Genomic DNA, 21,751 nt, shown 5'->3' with positions numbered 1-21,751 from the left:
TTTAACTTAACAACTTAACCATTAATTACCAAAATAATGAATGTACAGACCTTATTTTGCCCGGGCCCATATAAACAAAAAATTTACTGACCCAATTACAATAACAGACAAACCCAATTTTCAGCCCAATGAACCCACAAGCCCAAACAAATTAATGGCCCAAACGGCCCGAAACCTTAACTGGTTTCAGCAGGAATTGAAACCCTAAGGCGCCGCTGCCTCTATGTGCGCCTTCAGCGTGCACCACGCTCGAGGTCTGCCACCGCCAGTCGACCTTACACCAAAACGGCAAGCCACACCTCTGCCTTCGTCAAGTACCTGCAAGCAACATAAAAAAGGGAAATAAAAGCAACAAAAGGGGGCAGAGAATGGGTTGATTTTCGGATTTATAAGCCTTGAAAATAACAATGTAAAGGGGGGACTTTTGTTTTTTGAAATCGGTATACAAACCGATTGAAACCTTTGTATCAGGGGGCTTCATCACTGTAATCGGGAGTCCCGATTTTTGAAAAAAACATTAGCAGAAAGAAATAAAATAATCAAAAAATAGTTTCAAGGGTTTGATATCAGATCCGTATTTCTTTTTTATTTTATTTTATTTTATTTTCTTTATTTCGTATATTAAATAGAAAAAAAGGGAAAAGGGACTCACCGGGAACCACCGTGGTTGCGCCGTCGGAGGGCTTCTCCTCCGTCGTTGATTCGGGTCCGAGAGGGGTTGTGGGTTTCCCTCTTCCCCGCTGGTTGAGAGATCTGAGATCTCAAGGATGCCACACGATGAGGGTTAAAAACCCCTTTTTCTCGCATGACTCCGGCCACCGTCCTTGGTGGCGCTGCGATGGAGATGCGGCAGACGGCGGCGGGGTTCCAAGTTTGGAACCCTAGCAGAGAAAAGGGAGTCTCCCTTTTATTTATTTATTTATTTTTCTTCTTATGTTCTGTGCACAAAATGAAATAGCAGAAGAGAAAAACTAAATTTTAGTATTTATATAGTTTGTAAAACGGCGCCGTTTTGGTAAAGGGGGATCCGCGCGTCGACCCGACCCGACCGCTGGGGATCCGCGCGTTTGGTCTTAAGGAGATATTTTTGCGCGCAGTCCTCCTAATTTTCAGCGCATTACAATTTGGCCCATTTCCATTATTTTCTTTTATTTTTAATTTAGCCACAAATTTTATTTTTGTTTCAATTTAGTCCATTGCAGTGCTGCGTTTTGGGGGTCTTGGTTTATTTACTTTTTTGGTCCCTCCCATTTTAGCGCGTGTTGCAATCTAATCCTTTTTATTTTAAATTCGCCCCATATTTTCATTACTAGTTTGATTTAGTCTGCATTTTAACACTTTTATTATTTTAGTTAATTATTTTTACTATTATTAATTATTATCAGTTTTATTTTCCTTTTACGTATTTGCTATTACTATATTAATATATTAATTACTTTTATTTTATTTTCAGCTTTATTTTTATTATATATATACGTATATTTTATAAATACATATATTTTTAATATACTTACATACCTACTTTGTTGTGATACCTATTTTCATAATTTATTTTGCATGTGTATATATACATATTTACGTTTTATATATATTGTATGATTTTTATACATATCCATATACATGTCCATATATTTATTTTATTTTCATATACATACCTATATATATATACCCACCCTTTTATAATCTATATATATACGTGCCTATTTTTATAATTTATATGTATTTATATATTTTCACACATTTTTTAAATTGTTTATATATATGTATATATCCATATTTTCATAAACACATTAATACCTGCTTATATATTGTTTTATACTTTATAATTCCAACATACGTATATATATATGTATTATATTTCTATTCCGTACAATTGTTTTATTTTGTATTTATTTCATTTTCTTTATTATTTTGAATAAATATTTTAATTTATTTGTATATGTATGTTTTTTATGATTATAAGTATGACTTCTATTTATTTTGTATTGCTGCTATTGCTCGCATCATTTTCATACTTCTGCTTGCATTATGATTTTATCAACTCTCGTATTTTTACTACGATTTTCGTATTTCATTTTGCTCGATGACAACATTTGTTTAAAAAATGGCGTTTTGTGTTTAGGTTTGAGAAAATTATACCCTAACTTACTGGGTTTCGATTTTCACGATAAATCTAAATGCACGAATTTTTTTAAACCCAAGTTTTAAATAATCTCGGGATTTTAAAAAGAAACACGTCCTAACTTACTGGTCGTGATCACATTTTCAAGCCTGAGATGATTAAAATATCTTTTCAACGAAATAAAATTTTCAGCATGTATTCTCGTATCAAGAATTCAATACGTTGTGTCCTAACGCATTGGATGTGACACGTTGTTTTCTCGAAACGAGAATTTTTTGAAATAAATGTAATATTCAATGTTTAATATTTTGATAAATTGTGCCCTAACGTATTGGGTTGCGATTTCTTCATTTGATTTAAACAATCGAATATTTTTTTTAACTTCATTACACGTTTTTTTAAACTCAAGTTTTAAACGATATTGAGATTTAAAAAAAAAAGAATCGCGTTCTAACTTACTGGTCGTGATATCCTTTTTTAAATCCGAGATAGCTAAAATATCTTTTAAATAAGTAAATTTTGGCATTCGTTCGTGTATCGGGAATTCGAGACATTGTATCCTAACTTACTGGATATGATTCTCTTTTTCACATGAAATATGCCCCTTTTTCCAAAATTTTCAACTACAAGGATCGTATTTTTAAATTTCTTTAAAGTTTTTAGCTTTTCGACATTAAGACATTAAGTGATCAACTAAGGTACCAATTTTGGGCGTATCGAGGGTGCTAATCCTTCCTCGTGCGTAACCGACTCCCGAACCCGTTTTTCTGAATTTCGTGGACCAAACCTGTTGTTTTAATAAAATCAAACCGTTTATTAAAAACAACCACTTTTCGAGGTGATCCAATCACACCTCATAAAAAAGGGATTGGTGGCGACTCCCGTTTCATTTTTCAAAACCCAAGTCGACCCCGTTTTTATCCAAAAAATGGTGTCAACAATGAACAAAACAAATCATAGGCATGAATAAGTATATTTTTCCTATTATTAGCCAAATATAAATACACACCCTTTACCATTTCCAAAATACATATGCACAACCGATCTTTTAACCATATATTCGGTCATAAAATTTATCCTCCGATAATCCAACCAATTTCACAATTTGAATCAAAGCTAATTGTACCATTTATAACCGTACCTAAATGACCATCAAATAAATTACAATATATGTTCATATTTTTACTATCACAAACTGTACTTTAACAATCAATATGCAAGCTATCAAACATACATAACTTAACTTATGTGAGCATATGTATTATGTCAAAAACACATCATTTACCACTTTCAAACCTTTACACAAGACAAATTATACATCCAAAATGAGCTACTTTCATGGCCGATTATACATCATCATTAACATTTCTCATTGCCTAATCATATAACCAACACCACAAACATATTTAACATGAAACATACCTCCAAATTAAGCTTATAACATGACCGAATATATATACCAACATTAGTATCATGATCAAGCCATTTTCGCATGGCTATATACATATATACAAATTTCAAAACCAAACATATCAAAACTAGCCTATACATGCCACATAACCAAGAACTCAAAGCTTATATTTACCGAAGCGATAACCGGATAGTGTGATGAGGTCTCCTATGACTTTCAACTCGAGCAAGTCTCTGAAACTCTATAAACATAGAAAGAAAACACACAGAGTAAGCTTAGAAAGCTTAGTAAGCCATAAGCAAATAAATCATCTCAATGCTATTTATAATTCAATTTAACTAGGCCGAATTTAGCAAATCTCAACCACATATACATTCATCATACTCGTAAATTCTTATGACCATATTAAGTAACTTTAATTATCTTATTTATCAATGAACATATAAACCATGCTTTTAAATTCGAATAGCAATCGTTAGCTTAATCATATACATTAAATTTGTACATATTAATTACATAACCAACCAAAACAAGTCATGCTTTACTTGCCATTTCACATATATGCTAACCATGCATCATAACACCACTATCTCTATATCAATTATCTAATCCAAATTTCAAACCAAATTAGTATACCTCAACACCATGTTTCATGTTTCATAATTCCCATGTTCGAACATATGACCACAATTTCATATAACGAGCATATGTAACACAACGTTCATTTGTATACATTCATTTCATTCATTGTCATATATTTCACATATCGTCATTTTAAACATTCTCACCTTTCAATTTTTGAATAACACTTCGTATGTACCTGAATCGGATATACTTTCACATAGTTATCCATTTCTCAATATTGCCTGTTGAACCATTCGAAATCAATAAGGATACTTAGATAGCTCGGAAAGCTCATACAACGACATATCCTAGATATGGTCTTACATGTTATCACATATCGATGCCACTGTCCCAGACAAGGTCTTACACAAAATCGTATACGATGTCGATGTCCCAGACATGGTCTTACACGTTAATCACAAATCGATGCCAATGTCCCAGATGTGGTCTTACACAATAACACATCTCGAAATCCTATTTCATGACATATGTACCCTATACTATTCCTATAGTTCGTACGGGGCTTTCTAACGTCATAATTCAATCAATTCCAACTCGAAACACGTCATTCCATGCTCAATTCAGTTCGGCAATATATATAACTATAATTAAATTCAGTAATATATAAAACATATACATTTGAATTCGAGAACATTTATTCACTTATGAAATTACCTCGTACGGACACGAACGGACCGGAACGACTATTCAATAACTTTCGACTTTCCTCGATCCAATTTTGATTTCTTCCTTTCTTGATCTAAATTAATACAAAATTTACTTATTTAATCACTAATTCACTCAAATTAACACAATTTACACATTAGGGCAATTTTACACTTTTGCCCCTATACTTTCACATTTTTGTAATTTAGTCCTTATCACATAAAATTAAAATTTCATGAAATTAAACACAAACCTAAGCTAGCCAAATTTTATTATTTCCATAACATCCTACATTTTTCATTTATTCACACTTTTACCACACGATTAATCATTTTTCTCAATTTAGTCCAAAATTGACATTTTTACTCAAAATCACTTTACCAAACATGTAAAAGTATCATCAAAATTTCATATTTCATCATCAGACATCAATTAACACCTGTATTCAACAATGGCAACTATCAAAATCTTTAACAGTTTCAAAATCAAAGGTACGAGCTAGCTAGATTACGAAGCAACGATCTCAAAAACATAAAAATCATCAAAAACCGAGCAAAGAACTTACCTTGATCAAAGATACAAGTGCCGAATGCATGAGACCTCAAAAATTGTGTTTTCTTTCTTTAAAAATTCGGCATTCACCAAAACGATGGACTAATGTCATGTTTTGGTTTATTTAATTAACCATTATTTATTTAATTACCAAAATGTCCATTAATAAAACATAAATAAAACACTTAATGGTTGTCCATCTTTGTCCACTCAATTATTCAATGGTCAAATCACAACATAAGGACCTCACCTTTAATTTACTAAAGCAAATAAGCACTTTAACTTATAGCATGCTACTTTTCAATTTTACGCGATTAAGTCCTTTTTATTAAATTAACCACTCAAACGGTAAAATTTCTTTACGAAATTTTCACACGAACATTCTATCATACTATAAACATTAATAAAATAATAAAATAATTATTTTGACCTCATATTGTGGTCCCAAAACCACTGTTTCTGACTAACCCTAAAATTAGGCTATTACAACTCTCCCCCCTTAGGGATTTTCGTCCTCGAAAATCATATCAAAGAATAGATTTGAAATTTGCTTTCTCATAGCCTTCTCAATTTCTCACATAACCTCGAATTTCAATTCTTTAATCTCACGAGCTAAGATTCTGATCTGTTCTTCGCTATACGTCATATCAAACTGAAACTGTTTATATCTGTATTGAATCACTTTCACTTTCAGCTCAACTTCTCTAATGAATTCAATCCCGTGAATCCTTTTTCTTAGAAAGCTCGATCCTGAAACTACGAATTTTGATAACTGAATCATATGATACCTCATACAATGTTATTTTTATATTTACATGATAGCTTATCAAACAACAATAATCTTTCTTAGTTGCTTTCAAACTCTAAAACACAGTGACAAATAAATATTTCAAGAATTTGAATTGCGTTCTTTAATTTCAATACAACCTCGTACTCAAAGCTTACTGTAATTTCTCTCAGAATTACCATATGAGTTTCAGATCTTAATCCGAAACAATGATGATTGGCACCATAAGAAGACTTACCATCTCAGAAACAGATAACTCAACTGTTTTATCAAAAGAGAAAATCCATATGTATAGAGAGATTTCTTTAGGTAGTTAATAATATTTTAGATAATTCTATCTTTTTCAATGATAAGGATAATCTCAGTACAAATTTCATCAAAATTATATTTCATTACTACTCAGATATCAACTCATACTGAAGCAGTCCCGAAGAAACTTAATAATTAACTTTAACTTGTTGATAACTCAGGCGTTTGAATGTAAAGTCAGAAATATCACGTTTTATACTAATTCATTAATACCATTTTCTCAAACTATCTTGCATCTTGTTACTCTCGTATGAACCAACTAACTGACACTGTGAGCCACCTGTAACAATGGTTATACAATCTCAGAGCTTTTTGGTATTGATACTCTATCTCGAAGCAACATTACAATCATCGATTCCACATCTGAAGTTTTGAATCAGAAATCAATTTATGCTAAACCCCTTTTTGACTTATAATTTGTTAACACATTTTTAAATTCCACGAATTCACTTAGTAAGCATTAATTTAACTTCTAATCCAGCTAACACATATTCATCATCTGATAAGATCAATCACGATTCATCGCTCGTAAATTACACAAAAGTTTCTTATTCAGATCATCCGAAACTATGATGACTTCCCTCAGATAATAATCACTTACAAACTTAAAAGATTTCGAAAATTCAAGCTATCTCTACTGGGCCACGTTCGGGCCATCCTTACTGTCCCCAAATTTTAGATTTTTTTTTCACTGACATTAAACATTTTAAACTCTTATAGTCATCAAATATGTTACATAACTCTTTTCATGCAGCTTTAAATGTATGAAATCACAAAATATCTCTGTACACTCTTTTGGTTATTACAACAGTACTACCTGTTAATTGCCATACATGTCCTTCCAATATTGGCTTGTTTCGAGAGAGAGCACTAGCAGCAGCATTCGAAGATCCTTTCCTATAAATAACTTTATAATTGTATCCTAGCATTTTTGCAACCCATCTCTACTGAAAAGGGGTTATGGCTTACAGATATGGTAAGAACCTCAAACTTTAGTGATTGATCCTTATTTTAAAGTGCCTTTCCACTAGATATGCATGTTATTTTCTCATAGCTAACAAGACAACAAGCATTTCCTTCTCATGATTGGATAATTCTTGGTGTCTGACCCCTAGGCCTTTGCTAAAAAAATCTATTGGTTGTCCCCTTCGCTGCAAGACAGCTCCTACCCCAAAGCCAGAAGCATCAATATCAACATAAAATTCCAGATTAAAGTTTGGTAACACCAACACTAGTGCTGAAAAAAGGGCTTTCTTATCACCTTTTGGTATACCCTCAGCTACAAAATATTGCTTGAGTTTTTTACCACCAGCCCTTGAAATCTAACCCATTGAAAAGAGGGCAATCTAGCTTGTAAAGCCTATCTTGGAGTGTTCCTGGTTGAAAATGAGGGGAGCTGGTATGACTCGGCATTAAGGAGGTTAAGGGACCTCACTAGGTTCATTGGGGGAAAAACCAAGAGGTGGTCCTCCCAAAACACCCTTACCCTTAGCTTGGGCAGTGCATTGCTGGTAGCAATTGGGTGACTGATATATTGCTTGAGTAAACTTTGGATATCCCCTTTAAATTCCTCCTTAAAAGCTTGCAATCTTGCCTCCATTTTGGTGTCCAAGAGAGATATTTCCCCTTGCATCTTGGTAAGCTCCCGCAACAAAATAGTAACTTCCTTTTGCAGGCGTGTGGTGCCTCCTTCCCCAGCCATAAAGGTCGTGCTACCTTTGATACCTTTGTTATAGCTCGGAAAGTTGAGAAGAATGTAGAGGGGTTTTGAGAATAGAGAAAGAAGAGAAGAGAGAAATTAGAGAGAAGAATTTCTTGTGTGTATTTTTCTTGGCTTCTTCTAATTCCTTACAACATAATAAAGGAAATGAAAAACATATAAAAAAAACTAATTGGTTACAAAATACGATAACTGTTGTTGACTAGGCCTAACCAAAACGCCCTGTTTAACTTACCCAACACGCACCATTTTACAAGCTATCACTATGCATTGTTCCCTTAAACTAGATGTCGTCATTTCATAAGTTCAGAATTTTGTCCCATAACAAATTATTGCAAAATTCTTAAACTTTTTTTTGAAGAAAATTTACAATTGTTGGAGGTGTGGGATTCGATTAAAAACTACAAATATCTTGAGTTGCCTTTTATATGGGACACAGGAAAAAAAAGGAAGCACCACAATTTATTGCAAAGAAGGTCATAGGAAAAGTCTACAATTGAAAAAAGAAACTCCTATAATAGTAGGACATGAAACATAAAGTAGTAGTGAAGCTAGAAAATTTATAATGAGAGAGAAAATAGAATTGAAAAATTGTATAGGTTAAAATAAAAAAAATTATTATTTATTTATTAAAATTTATCAAAATTTAAAGATATAAAGAAGTAATCATACCAAATCAAGGAAGCGAAAGCCCCTGCCAGTCTTCTTGTGCAACGTATGTTATGAATTGTAAAATTACTTTAACATTTTGTAATGAACTTTTTTTAATGAAATGTTTGGATAAAAATAACATATGATATTGTATTCTCATCTATTATATTAAAAAGGTTTAATATTCAATTTGACCCTTAAATTATACATGATTTCTCATTTTGATATTTGACTCTCTTTTTTTTATCTCATTTTAGTATCTATATTATTATTATGTTACTCCATCCGGTTCAATTTTTGTGATGGCATTAAAAAATCGATTGGCATGTGATATCACTTAAAATGTGCCACGTGGCATATCCAACCAATCAGAAGTGCCACATGACATTCAAGTTTATTAAAATAAAAAACTTAAATTTAAATTAAAAATGGAAAAGAATTTAAAAATTAATCATTAAAAATAATATCTTTGACTTACTTTGAATTTTTAATAATTTCAAATTTTCATAAAATTTTTAAATATATATTTGAATTTTTTTAAAAATTTATTTAAAACTTTTTTAAAATTTATATATTTGGCTTTTTTTTAATTTCAAATTTTAAGTTCAATTTTTTGATTTTTCATTTTTTATACTTCATAATTTTTAGTTAAACCTTTTCTTCTTGTTTTTCTTTTTTGAATTTTTATTCATTGTTTTAAATTTTTAAAATTTAAAATTTTTGGAAAATATTAAAACTTTTACAAAATTTGTAGAATATATATATATTTGAAATCTTTAATTTTTTTGCCTTTTTTATAAATATAAATACTTTTTTTCATTTCTTATAAAACTTTTATTTTTTATATATTATTTTGACTTTTCAAATTTATATATTTTATAATTTTATAAAATTTTACTTATTTAAAAAATAATTTTTTAAATTATTTATATTTTATATATGATATTAGTTTTCTTTACATATTAATTAAATTACATTTATTATTTTTAATTTATTTTATTAACTTTGTAACATTTCATTAATAAAATTTTTATGAAATTAAAACATAATAATATATTAGTAATTTTAAAACATGATAATTGATATTAGATTGAATTTTAATAAATAATATCTTGAAAATATTTTTAAAATATAAATATTATCATAGTAGGTTTTGTGAAATTCTATTTTTATATATAATTTCTAACTTAATTTTTATTATTAATTATTGAATGTAGATTGTTAATTAAATTTAAATATTGTGACCACTAAATAATTTATTGTAACATTATATCTATTTTCATTTTAATAGTGTATTTAATTTTAAAAATATTAAAAAGAAATTTTTTCCAATTTAAAATTTACAGTGATTTATTATGTAAAATTATAAGTTGAATTATAGAATATAATCAAATTGAAAAGATTATAAGAAAAAAAAGAGAGTTTATGTTGCAATGTTTCCCTACACAAATACGTACTTTTTTTTCTTACCACATTACAAATTTTTATGTTGTGAAGATATTAAAAGCTTAAGAATATTGTAATCTAATATATATAATTTTTTTTATTTTTTTAATCAATATAAAAAGATAAAAAAAGATTGATGTGATAAGTTCTAATAACACTAAGTTTTAATCTTTATTTTCTTAACGTGGTGGAGAAATTTAGGTATAGTTTAAGTCCAAAGTTAGCATTAAGCTAATTAAAAATAAGAATTAAAAATAAGAATTATAGTTTAAGTCCCCGAAAAGTCAGAAAACGGCGTCGTTGGGTTTCGATTTTTGCGGCGTTTTTTAAAAAAACGCCACTAATTATATTTTTGCGGCGTTTTATATGAAGCGCCGTTATTTCTCATTTTTTAGCGGTGTTTTCTATCTAAACGCCGTAAAATGTGCCGCTAAAAGCCTGTTTTAGTGTAGTGATAGAACTTTCCAAGCATAGGTAGGGCAGGATAGGTAGCACCCTCATTTCTCATTACTGTGCTGGAAAGAATTTTAGGTTTTAATATCTGTCTCAAAATGAGGTTATTAGGGAAATATATCGGTTTTTAAAACTAAATAGAAATTTAAGGAAATAACCATTTATTTCAAAATATTTTAATCATTGGATCGCCACAGTTAGAAATTCAAGGCCATTGATTTTCTAATTGTACTATTTAATTTTTTTTTATCTCTGATGTCTTTTTTCTATATATACCCTTTACACTTTCAATTTTTTTTTGTTCAATACTATCCATCTATTTTCTCAACTCTTTTATTCTTAATTTTCTACCTTAATCTCTCGAATTTCTCTCACGTTCTTCTTCTCTCAATTTTCTATCCTTACCATTTGTACTACCAGACATGGTATTAACATTTACTCACTTCTTATTAATTGAGAAAAATACTTCGTATCTTTAAGTATTATCTCTTCATTCTTGATCTTAGGATCAGCCAAAGACTTTGGGGAAATTCATTTTCTTCATACTTCATAGAATGAAATATACCCTAAGTGTTGTTCAAGAAAAAAACACTTTATTTAAAAGAAAATATTGAAAGTCGAATAACATGAAAATATAACTTTTTCATAAAAAAAACAATAAATCAAATGTTCTAGAACTGAATAACACGGGCATATATTTTTTTCCTAAAAAAGAAAATCAAATGCTTAAATAGAAAATAATAACTCAAATCAACTTTTCCATTGTCATTCTCAAAAAAATCTTCCACATCCAAATGGGTAAAATTAACAAGATTATTGAAGTCATCACCATTGTAAGTAGATTTTGTTTCAGTATTATACTCAAGATCATCATCTTTGTGCACAAAATTAGCCTCTACATCATCATTTTGATATATCAAATTTGCTCTAACATTCTTTCCCTTCTTTTTGAGAGAGGCTTGATATAGCTTTACAAGATGTTCAGGTGTATAACAAGTATGCGACTAATGTCTTTTCATTCCACATCGATAGTACAATTTTTTTTTTGTACTTTTGAAGGATTGATTAGATCACTTTTCTCATTCTTTTCAATGTTATTCTTATTTTGATGGTCAATACTACCATCATGATAACAATAACTATTACATTTTTTACCACATCCATAATTACGGTTACGACCGCGACCACAACCATAATTTGTTTCACTTTTAGAAATACTATGTACTACCACATTCACTTCAAGGGATGAAGCAAAACTAATGGGACGACTTTCATGGTTTTTCATCAACAACTCGTTATTTGTCTCAGCCACCAAAAGACATAAGATTAATTTATAGTATTCTTAAAATCCTTTTCATGACATTGCTGCTGTAGGAGTACATTAGAAGCATGAAAGGTTAAGAAAGTTTTCTCTAATAAGTCTGCATTAGTAAATTTTTTCTCCACACAATTTTAATTGAGAGTTTATTTTGAATAATGTAGAGTTGTACTCACTTACTGGTTTGAAGTCTTAAAATCTAAAGTGTATCCAATCATAACGAGCATTAAGAATGATTACCCTTTTTTATAGTTGTATCTTTCTTTCATGTTATTCCACAATTTAAGTGGATCTATGGTCAAACAATCTGCTTTCAACCCTTCATGAAGATGAGATGGAGGAAAATCATAGATTTGACATTGTCTTAGTTAAATTCCTGATTGCCTTGCACAATCGTATTTCTAAAACCTTTAGCATGTAGATTGATTTGAGCATCAAGTATCCATTATAATAATATTTCCGAGTTATATCAAGAGTTACCAATTAGAATTTTATAATGTTTGACATAATTATCACTAAAACAAAATAAACTAAAATTAAAACAATCTTTATAATATAAAATTTTGGCTTTCTTTTTTTCTGTCGGGCTAAGATTCAACAATCTCAAGAAAAGAGAATAATACTTGATTGATTTCTTCACAAACTAGTTACATGTATTTAATACAAAGATGAGAAGTCTTTGATAACTACCGTTACTAACAACTTTATAACTAATCACAACTAACAGTAACTAATAACTGAAACTGTATTTACTCCTAATATACCCCGTACTTATCTATTTTTTTGCTAATCAAAACTCCTCCTAAGTCATGTTAACAACACAAAGCTGATTTCGAAACCTGGTGAACACTGCTGCTGGCAGCAGTTTTGTTAGTATATCCACAATCTGGTTGGAACCAGGAACATGGCCGACTTGAAGCACCCCAACTGCCACTTTTTCTCTGACAAAGAACACATCCAACTCCACGTGCTTAAATTTGGAGTGCATAACAGGATTTCCTGCTACTACAATCGCAACTGAGCTGTCACACCATATCAAACCCTTGGTTGAAACTGGAATGCACAACTCAGTTAACAAGGACCGAATCAAAACCATTTCTACAGCTATATGAGCAACACTCATGTATTCTGCCTCTGCTGTAGATCTAGAGACCACTTGTTGTTTCTTTGAGCTCCAATAAATTGGATTCCCTCCAAGAAATACACAAAACCCGGAGGTTGACCTGCGATCATCAACATCTGACCCCCAACTAGCGTCTGAATATCTTTCAAGTAGAAATTTAGAGGCTCGAGTGAATTTCAGGCCATAGCTCAGTGTCCCTTGTAAATACCTTAATATTCTTTTGACAGCTTTGAAGTGTAAATCCAATAGCTTATGCATGAACTGACACACCTTGTTCACTGAGTAAGCAATGTCGGGTCTGGTGATCACCACATACTGTAAGGCACAAACAATGCTTCTGTAGTGATGTTCATCCTCAACATGACTCCCTTCAGCAGCGGACAGATGACAATTAGTGACCATTGGTGTTGGTAGGCCATTCGATCTATCCATGGAGACTTTGTGAAGTAAATCCCTAATGTACTTTGTTTGAGACAGAAACATTCCTTCTAACGTGTACTGAACCTCAATGCCAAGAAAATAACTCAACTTTCCTAGGTCTTTTAAAGAAAACTGCGCATTGAGCTGAATAACAAATTGATCAATAGCTTGAGAGTCATTCCCAATGATGATAATGTCATCAACATAAACTAAAACATAAAGTAATTGAGCACCTGGTCGAAGAATAAATAGAGAGCTATCAGCTTTGAAGATCTCAAATTTTGTGGCGACCAGAAACTCTCTCAGCTTCTGAAACCAAGCTCGAGGGGCTTGTTTAAGACCATATAAAGCCTTTTTCAATTTACAAACAAGAGGCTCACAATTTAATCCACGTTGTTTAAATTTTGGTGACTGTAGCATATAGATGTCCTCACTCAAATCCCCATTCAAAAACGCGTTGTTGATGTCAACTTACCTAAGTGGCCAGTTTAGAGACACTACCAACGTAAGAACCACTCTGATAGTGGTTGGCTTAACTACAGGATTGAAGGTTTCCTGAAAATCGACACTAGCTTTTTATAGATAACCTTTAACAACCAGCCTGCCCTTGTATCGGGCAATGGAGCCATCTGTATGCCTCTTGATTCTGAAGATCCATTTACAACCAACAGCACGACGACCTTTTGGTAAGAAAATAAGGTCCCAAGTATGATTAGAAATCAAAGCATTGTATTTAGCTTGTGCTTTTATTGTCCAAGAAGTACTTTGAAAGGCTTCAGTGATGGTTGTAGGCTCAATCTCATCCAAGACAGAAGCAAAAACCTTGGGTCTAAAAATGCCACTTTTGGAGCGAGTTTGCATAGGATGACTATTCATATGTACTGGAGGTGATGGAGCTGCTGCAATACCCTCAATTCAATCAACAATAATAGGTTTCTTTAACTACTGTTGGGAAACTAGCAGAAGTACTAGAAGAAGACTGAGTGGGTTGCGACTGTTTATGAGAAGACACCATACTAAAGTTTCTGTTTGACCTGGGAGTTGCTTGTGCTGTCGTGTGCCCACAAGAATCACTAGTTACAACCAGAGGAAGCACAGAATGTTGAGGAATACCCCGCATAGATTCAATTAGAGACTCATTGTAGAAACCATCATTAAAGGGAAACTTTGTTTTATTAAACCGAACATGTCGAGACAGAAAGATTCGACCATCCGCAGAAAGACACCTATAGCCTTTGGTGTTAGAAAGACTTCCTAGAAATACATATCTTTGAGACCAAAAATACAACTTGCACTGTTGGAAGGGCCTTAGATCAGGAAAGTAAGCACGTTCAAATACCCGTAGCAAGCCATAGTCAAGGTTTGAGCTTGTAAAGCACTTCATAGGGACTAAAGTGACACAATACTGGAGTAGGTAGCCTGTTAGTCAAGTAGACAACATGCATAAAGGCATAAAACCAAAATTTTAAAGGCATACTAGACTGTGCCAAAAGAGATAAGACCATATCAACTAGTTGCCTATGTTTTCTTTTAGCAACACCATTCTGCTCCGAGGTGTAGGGACAAGTGACCCTGTGCTGCACACCAAGTTAAGATAACTCTTTAGACAGGACACGATATTCGCCCCCATCAGTTTGTAGCATCTTAATAGAACGACCAAATTTGACTTTAACCATCTGATGAAAATTCAAAAAACACTGAGCCACTTCAGACTTGGTTTTGAGAAAATAAACCCAAGTGCATCTGCTATACATGTCGACAAACGAGACATAGTAAGAGAAACCATTTGAAGAAAAATGAGTAGGGCCCCATACATTAGATACCACAAGTTTGAAAGGGAAAGAATACACTGTATGTGAAGTGGAAAAAGGGAGCTTGTGAGCTTTGCCTAGCTGACAAGATGTACAAACTTGCTGCAGATTATTCTGTTTGAAAGAAATATTACAAGCCTTCAATACATGAGCCAGAATGGTATTACAAGGATGGCCAAGCCTGTTATGCCATAAGGAAGACGAGAAAAGCTGAGCATTGTTTAATAAACTTGAGCTAGGCTGCGAGGAGAAATTAGCAGCAGTAGGAGTAGACTGAGAGAACTGAAATCTGTACAACCCTTCATGCATGTGGCCCTCTAGTAGTGTCATCCTATCTGAATGTCCGTCACAAAACACAAAATCGGGTGAAATTCAATATCTTTAGGAAACTGACCTACAGACATCAAATTCTTGCATACTGTAGGAACATGCAAAATATTCTGAAGACGTAGGAGTTTGGCCTCAGCTAAGAGAGTGGATGAGCCTACATTAGCAATAGAAACAGACTCACCATTTCCCATAGTGACATGGTTTGTACTTGCGTAGGGAGAAGCAGCCGTGAGGTTGGACACTTCAGGGGTAATGTGATTTGTTGCACTAGAGTCAGGATACTAGATGGAATCGGGCTGTGAAGATGTGGAAGCTCGAAAAGGCAAATGACTGGAAGAATTCTGAAGAAACGAGCCACAGCAATGAGACATTGCTTGAGAAGTAAGAACCGAGGAAGGACAGCTAGAACCATGTAACTGATGACAATTTACTTGTACTGAGGTTAGACCTACAACACCAGAAAAATGCTCATCAAACCTGTGATAACTGGTCTGAAACATGTGGCCCAATTTACCACATAACTGACACTGTGGCCTAGTACGAGACCAGCCCCTTCCATTTCTACGAGACCTGCCATGAGATCAACCCCGACCTGGTCCTCTATAGACTTGCTTAGAATCCTGAGAGTAGCGAGTAGACTCAACAGATTGTTTCAAGCCAACCTCATTGTCTTGCTGTCTAGACGCCAAATTAGCTTGGCAGGGAACTTCTGTTAACAACTCTAGTTATCTTGCTTCACAATCAAGTAACATCTCAGTCAACAAATCAAGAGATAAACGAGTGGCTGAGGCAAACACCCGAATAGATTCGAACTCGATTAAAATACCAGCCAATATGACACTCACTTGTTCTTGCTTAAAGACAAAGCTACCAGCATCATTCAAATTATCACTAAGTTGTTTTACCTTGGACACATACTCTTTAACAAAAAGATTTGCTTTCTTGAGTGAGTACAGAGCATGACGCATGCTCGAGACCTTAATGGTCGATTTTGCACTAAATCTTCTTTCAATGGCAGTCCATATATCAAAACTTGTTTTGGCAGTTGTAAGATGAACTAAAATATCATCTGTAACAGTGGACAACAACCAAGAATCTAGAAACTTAACTTGCTTCCTATGGACAAGAAAAGCGGGATTTTTACGTTGCTGACCTTCAGAACCAATAACAAGAGGAGGAAGAGAGGGAATGGTACCTAACACAAACCCTTCAAGACCATAGCCTTCAAGAATCAACAAAAGCTGATGCTTCCATAAAAGAAAATTGTGTGAAGCAAGTTTGATGGTATCATATTTAGAGAAGTAGTGAACTGCTGGTGCACAAAAGGTGTCATTTCCTTGCAAATGCTCAGCCTCCCTAGTGTTAGAGGAGTGACGTGGTGTGTCAACTGCTGGTACACTGTCTGAAATCGCATTAGTAGCCATGAAAAAAAACTTTTACACCAAGAAAACCTTGGCTCTTGATACCATGCTAAGATTCAACAATCTCAAGAAAAGAGAATAATACTTGATTGATTTCTTCACAAACTAGTTACATGTATTTAATACAAAGATGAGAAGTCCTTGATAACTACCGTTACTAACAGCTTTATAACTAATCATAACTAACAATAACTAATAACTGAAACTGTATTTACTCCTAATATGCCGCAGTAAAAGGGTTTTATAAAAGAAATTTAAGAAAAAGGTTTAGATTCTCGTAGGGCGAATGAATGACTAAGGTAGAAAAGCAAGAATATTATAAGGGGAAGCAAGCTCAAGGCTTCGCTAAGGTAGAAAAATTCTGGAATTTTGAATAGTTGGCTTAAGAATCTTTCAGTTGAAAGAGAAAAAAGTAACAACAATCGTGAAAAAAGAAACAATTATTCTTGTAACGTGTTATAAAAATAAAGAGAAAGAACAAAAAAAAAGTGTAAAAGAAATATAGTATTTTATTAATCAAAATAGGGAATTATTATGATACTTATCTAAAATTTATTTTCATAGATATAATGAGTACAAATGAAATGAAACTCTACGTTTAATGAACATGAGAGTCCTAAAATATATCAAACTTATTTTGATTTTGATGGCATCCACTTGATAACACATTGTGAAATTTTAAGACATACATATGTCAAAAAAATAGACCCTCCACGTATTTGTTTGTTTTTTTTTTAGAAGCTTTGATTTTAAACATTATATATAACATTCATTTAACAAAAGTTTTCTATAGAATCATTTATCAAGTTGATAAAAAAGAGTAAAATTATTTTTATTTAGACATTATATATCAAGGTTTGAGTCCTTAATCATCTATTTACTTCTCCAAATTTACAAGAATAAAAACTAATATATTAATTAAAATTATTGGTAATTAAAAAATTTACTACTACCATATTCTATTCAAATGAAAATTAGGTCAGAACAAGTGCTAATTCAACATTTTATTTATGCTAGTACATGTACTTATTCAACACTTCATTTTGATACAAAGGAGAGAGGTCCTAAAACTAATGAAGATAGAACGGTTGTTTAGATTGGAGCACTGATATGTTAGTTATAAAATCTTGAGTTAATAGATTTAAATTTTAATTGTTTTTTAAGATAACTATATCATCTTTAATTTATAATAATAAAAAATATTATGTTAATTAAAATGATTGATAATTAAAAATAATACTATTATCATATTTTATTTAAAAAAATTAGCTTAATACATGCACTAGTTATGCTAGTACATGTACTTATTCAACATTTTATTTTTGTTTCGACCACTGATATGTTAGTTACAAAATCTTGAGTTAATAGAGCCAATTATATTATCTTTTAATTATTAACTAGTGTCCAGCTTTATGTTTAGGATTAGTCTATAATAGTAACAGTTTATGTGCAAAGTATGGGGCAAAATTTTACATTACAAAGACGATAAAAATATAATTTTTTTGATTAATCATGAAATGTGGTGTGGTGATTTACCTCATTCCTAAATTATAAGGTTGAGAGTTCGATTTTTACCGAATGAAGCATATTTCATAACCAATCATTTATCTCTTTGAAGAGCACTTGTGACGAATATATTAATCACTAAAATAATAGTGAACATTTTGATTTCGAAAAAAAAAACTTATATGCAAAGAAATTAATCACTACCGACAACGTAGAACTTGAGTTTGACTAAAAAAATACAACTTGTGGTTTTAGCATTGCAGTTAATAACCGGGAGCGCATTCAATATAATGTGTTTGAGCCATCTCATTCTCCACTGATGCATGTTAAAGGCTGCGGCCGGGACTGCATATATTGTAAAGCTTAGGCATTAAATTCAAACCGTCACAGCTCTCAATGCGTTATATTACTCGAACGCTTGAACGGCCTTAAGCGTTATTTCCCTTTCAGTTCATTGGGTCGCCGTTTTCAACCTCAGGGGGGGGCGGGGTCTCTCATTTATTGCTCTCCTTTCCCTCGGGTCTCACAGTCTCAATCATTGCTTTCTACTAAAGTCTATAGTATAGTATGCGCGCCCACCGTTAAACATGTATCAGATATGGTCATAACGTCCCTTCCTCAACCCCCTCCACACAATTCGTTCTCAGATTTCCAACCCTTCTCTCTCTCATGCAACAGAGCTCTTCGTTTTCCTCTCTCCACGTGAAACTCTCCCCCTTCCTTCCTCTCCTTTCGTTATGTCACATCCATTTTTTTAACGCTTTCTACATAATAATATTATATTAACATATTTAAATAATCACCAAACATATTTCTATATTATATATAGTATCCACCCCTTTCTTTCTTTTTCTACTCTGCATAAAGTTAAGCATCTTACTTCCTTTTTTTTAGTCTTTGTTCTTTAATGGAGTTGGGTTCGGTTTCAAAAGATACAAGCTGGTGGGTTTACACTCTTCCAGCTTTCTTTGGATCCAAAAATTTGTTCGATGGGTATGTTTTGTTTTCCCTCTTTATGGCATTTCTTTCCATTGCCCTTTTTTCTTGGGCATTTGCTGTTGGTGGGATTGCATGGAAAAATGGAAGGAACCGAAATGGTACCCTTCCTATTCCTGGTCCTAGGGGTTTCCCTGTTTTTGGTAGCCTCTTTACTTTGAGTCGTGGTTTGGCTCACCGTTCGCTTGCCGCCATGGCTTGGTCCAGGGCCAATACTCAGCTCATGGCTTTTAGCCTAGGTTCCACCCCAGTGGTCGTAGCTTCTGATCCCCACACGGCTCGAGAAATCTTAACTTCCCCTCACTTTGCTGACCGACCCATTAAGCAGTCCGCTAAAAGCCTCATGTTCAGTCGAGCCATAGGGTTCGCTCCCAACGGAACCCATTGGAGGCTTTTGAGAAGGATAGCTTCCTCCCACCTTTTTGCACCCAAGCGCATTTTAGCACACGAACCCGGTCGCCAGCTTGACTGTACTGTCATGCTGCGCAACATTGCGAACGAACAGAAGCTTCATGGCTCTGTTTGCTTAAGAAAACACCTCCAGTTTGCTGCTTTGAACAATATCATGGGGAGTGTTTTTGGCAGAAGATATGACCAGAGAAAAGACAGTGAAGAACTAGAAGAGCTTAGGGATATGGTAAGAGAAGGGTTTGAACTACTTGGGGCTTTTAATTGGTCTGATTATTTGCCATGGCTGAGTTACTTTTATGATCCCTTTCGTATCAATCAACGTTGCTTGCAACTCGTTCCCCGAGTTAGGAAACTCGTCAAAGGCATCATTGAACAACACCGACAACTCAGTAAGTCCAAAATGCTGTCTGATAATGCTGATTTTGTAGATGTTTTGCTCTCTCTTGACGGTGAAGAAAAACTCCAAGAAGATGACATGGTTGCTGTTTTATGGGTTAGTAAATAGTAACAACATAGTAGTATTTTAATTTTTATGTGATCATTATTATTTGCATGTTCAAATACTGAGTTAAGTCGGAGAATTTTGGTTAGGAAATGATATTCAGAGGAACTGATACGACTGCTTTGTTAACGGAGTGGGTCATGGCTGAGTTGGTATTGCACCCGGAAGTACAAGCCAAGCTGCAACTTGAAATTGACAGTGCTACGAGGAACAAAACCCTCACCGACGCTGACGTGGCGAAATTACCTTACCTTCAGGCGGTGGTCAAAGAAACCCTACGGATCCATCCCCCAGGGCCATTGCTTTCTTGGGCTAGGCTGTCCACGTCGGACGTCCAGCTCAGCAACGGGATGCTGGTTCCCGCCAACACAACCGCCATGGTGAACATGTGGGCCATAACCCATGACCCCAAAGTGTGGAAAGACCCGGTCGAGTTCAAGCCGGAGAGGTTCCTGGAAGCTGAGGTGGACGTAAGAGGCGGTGACTTGAGGCTCGCACCCTTTGGGGCTGGGCGCAGGGTTTGCCCTGGGAAGAACCTTGGGCTGGTGACGGTCCAACTGTGGGTAGCCAAGCTGATGCAAGGTTTCAAGTGGGTTCAAGATTCGGTGGCTCACCCGGTCGATTTGAGTGAGGTCCTGAAGCTGTCATGTGAGATGAAGTTCCCATTGCATGCTATTGCTGTGGAAAGAGAGGATACCCTTTTGCCTTAGCCTAGGGTTTTAGTTTTCTAGGGTTTAACTGTTATCATCGTTCTTGGTTTTATTTAGTGTGTTCTTTTTTGTTTTTGTTTTTTTGAGATTTTCTATGTGAAACTGTATATTTAGTATAGTGGGTAAACGAATTTCCTGCAGGTATTTGATATTTAGGCTTTGGGATTGGAATGAGTTTTCGTGGGCTCCTAAATTATAATTTGATGTTTTGCTTGCATTCTCTATTTATTATTTATTCAAGGTTGTGTCTTACTGGGTACATATTAACAACAGCAAAGTTTTTGGGTGTCTACATCACTGGTTTTTTGTGAAAAGAATATGGTATGAATTATGATTAAGTGATAGAAATGAATTTATGTTCTTGAGGAGTTCTCTAAATAAGTATTCTATAAAGTACGACTAAAAGTAAAAGAAATTAAGTTCATATATCAAGTTAAAAATTTTCTTCCTGCTGATATACAT

At 33.4% G+C, this 21,751-nt stretch overlaps 1 protein-coding gene and 1 long non-coding RNA gene across 2 annotated transcripts; one reads left to right on the top strand and one right to left on the bottom strand.

The window, feature by feature from the left end:
• Nucleotides 1–942, bottom strand: LOC121215324 (uncharacterized). Its single transcript, XR_005911119.1, has 2 exons — nucleotides 653–942; nucleotides 1–318 (listed from the first exon to the last, which is right to left on the bottom strand). It is a non-coding gene; the product is annotated as an uncharacterized lncRNA (long non-coding RNA).
• Nucleotides 943–19,491: 18,549 nt separating this feature from the next.
• Nucleotides 19,492–21,506, top strand: LOC107950370 (cytochrome P450 78A7). Its single transcript, XM_016885210.2, has 2 exons — nucleotides 19,492–20,570; nucleotides 20,669–21,506. The coding sequence occupies exons 1-2, from the start codon at nucleotides 19,578–19,580 to the stop codon at nucleotides 21,287–21,289; spliced, it is 1,614 nt and encodes a 537-aa protein (XP_016740699.1). The 5' UTR covers nucleotides 19,492–19,577; the 3' UTR covers nucleotides 21,290–21,506.
• Nucleotides 21,507–21,751: the final 245 nt, after the last annotated feature.

The sequence above is a fragment of the Gossypium hirsutum genome, chromosome D03 (genome assembly GCF_007990345.1).
Source record: "Gossypium hirsutum isolate 1008001.06 chromosome D03, Gossypium_hirsutum_v2.1, whole genome shotgun sequence".
In the NCBI taxonomy this organism is placed as follows: domain Eukaryota; kingdom Viridiplantae; phylum Streptophyta; class Magnoliopsida; order Malvales; family Malvaceae; genus Gossypium; species Gossypium hirsutum.
This window is presented reverse-complemented; position numbering and strand designations above follow the sequence as displayed.

What these genes read in the sequence shown, in the direction of transcription:
- LOC107950370 (XM_016885210.2), top strand. Translation starts at nt 19,578, where the DNA reads ATGGAGTTGGGTTCGGTTTCAAAAGATACAAGCTGGTGGGTTTACACT. An exon ending in ACATGGTTGCTGTTTTATGG is followed by an intron (nt 20,571 to 20,668) that starts GTTAGTAAATAG and finishes AATTTTGGTTAG; the next exon opens with GAAATGATATTCAGAGGAAC.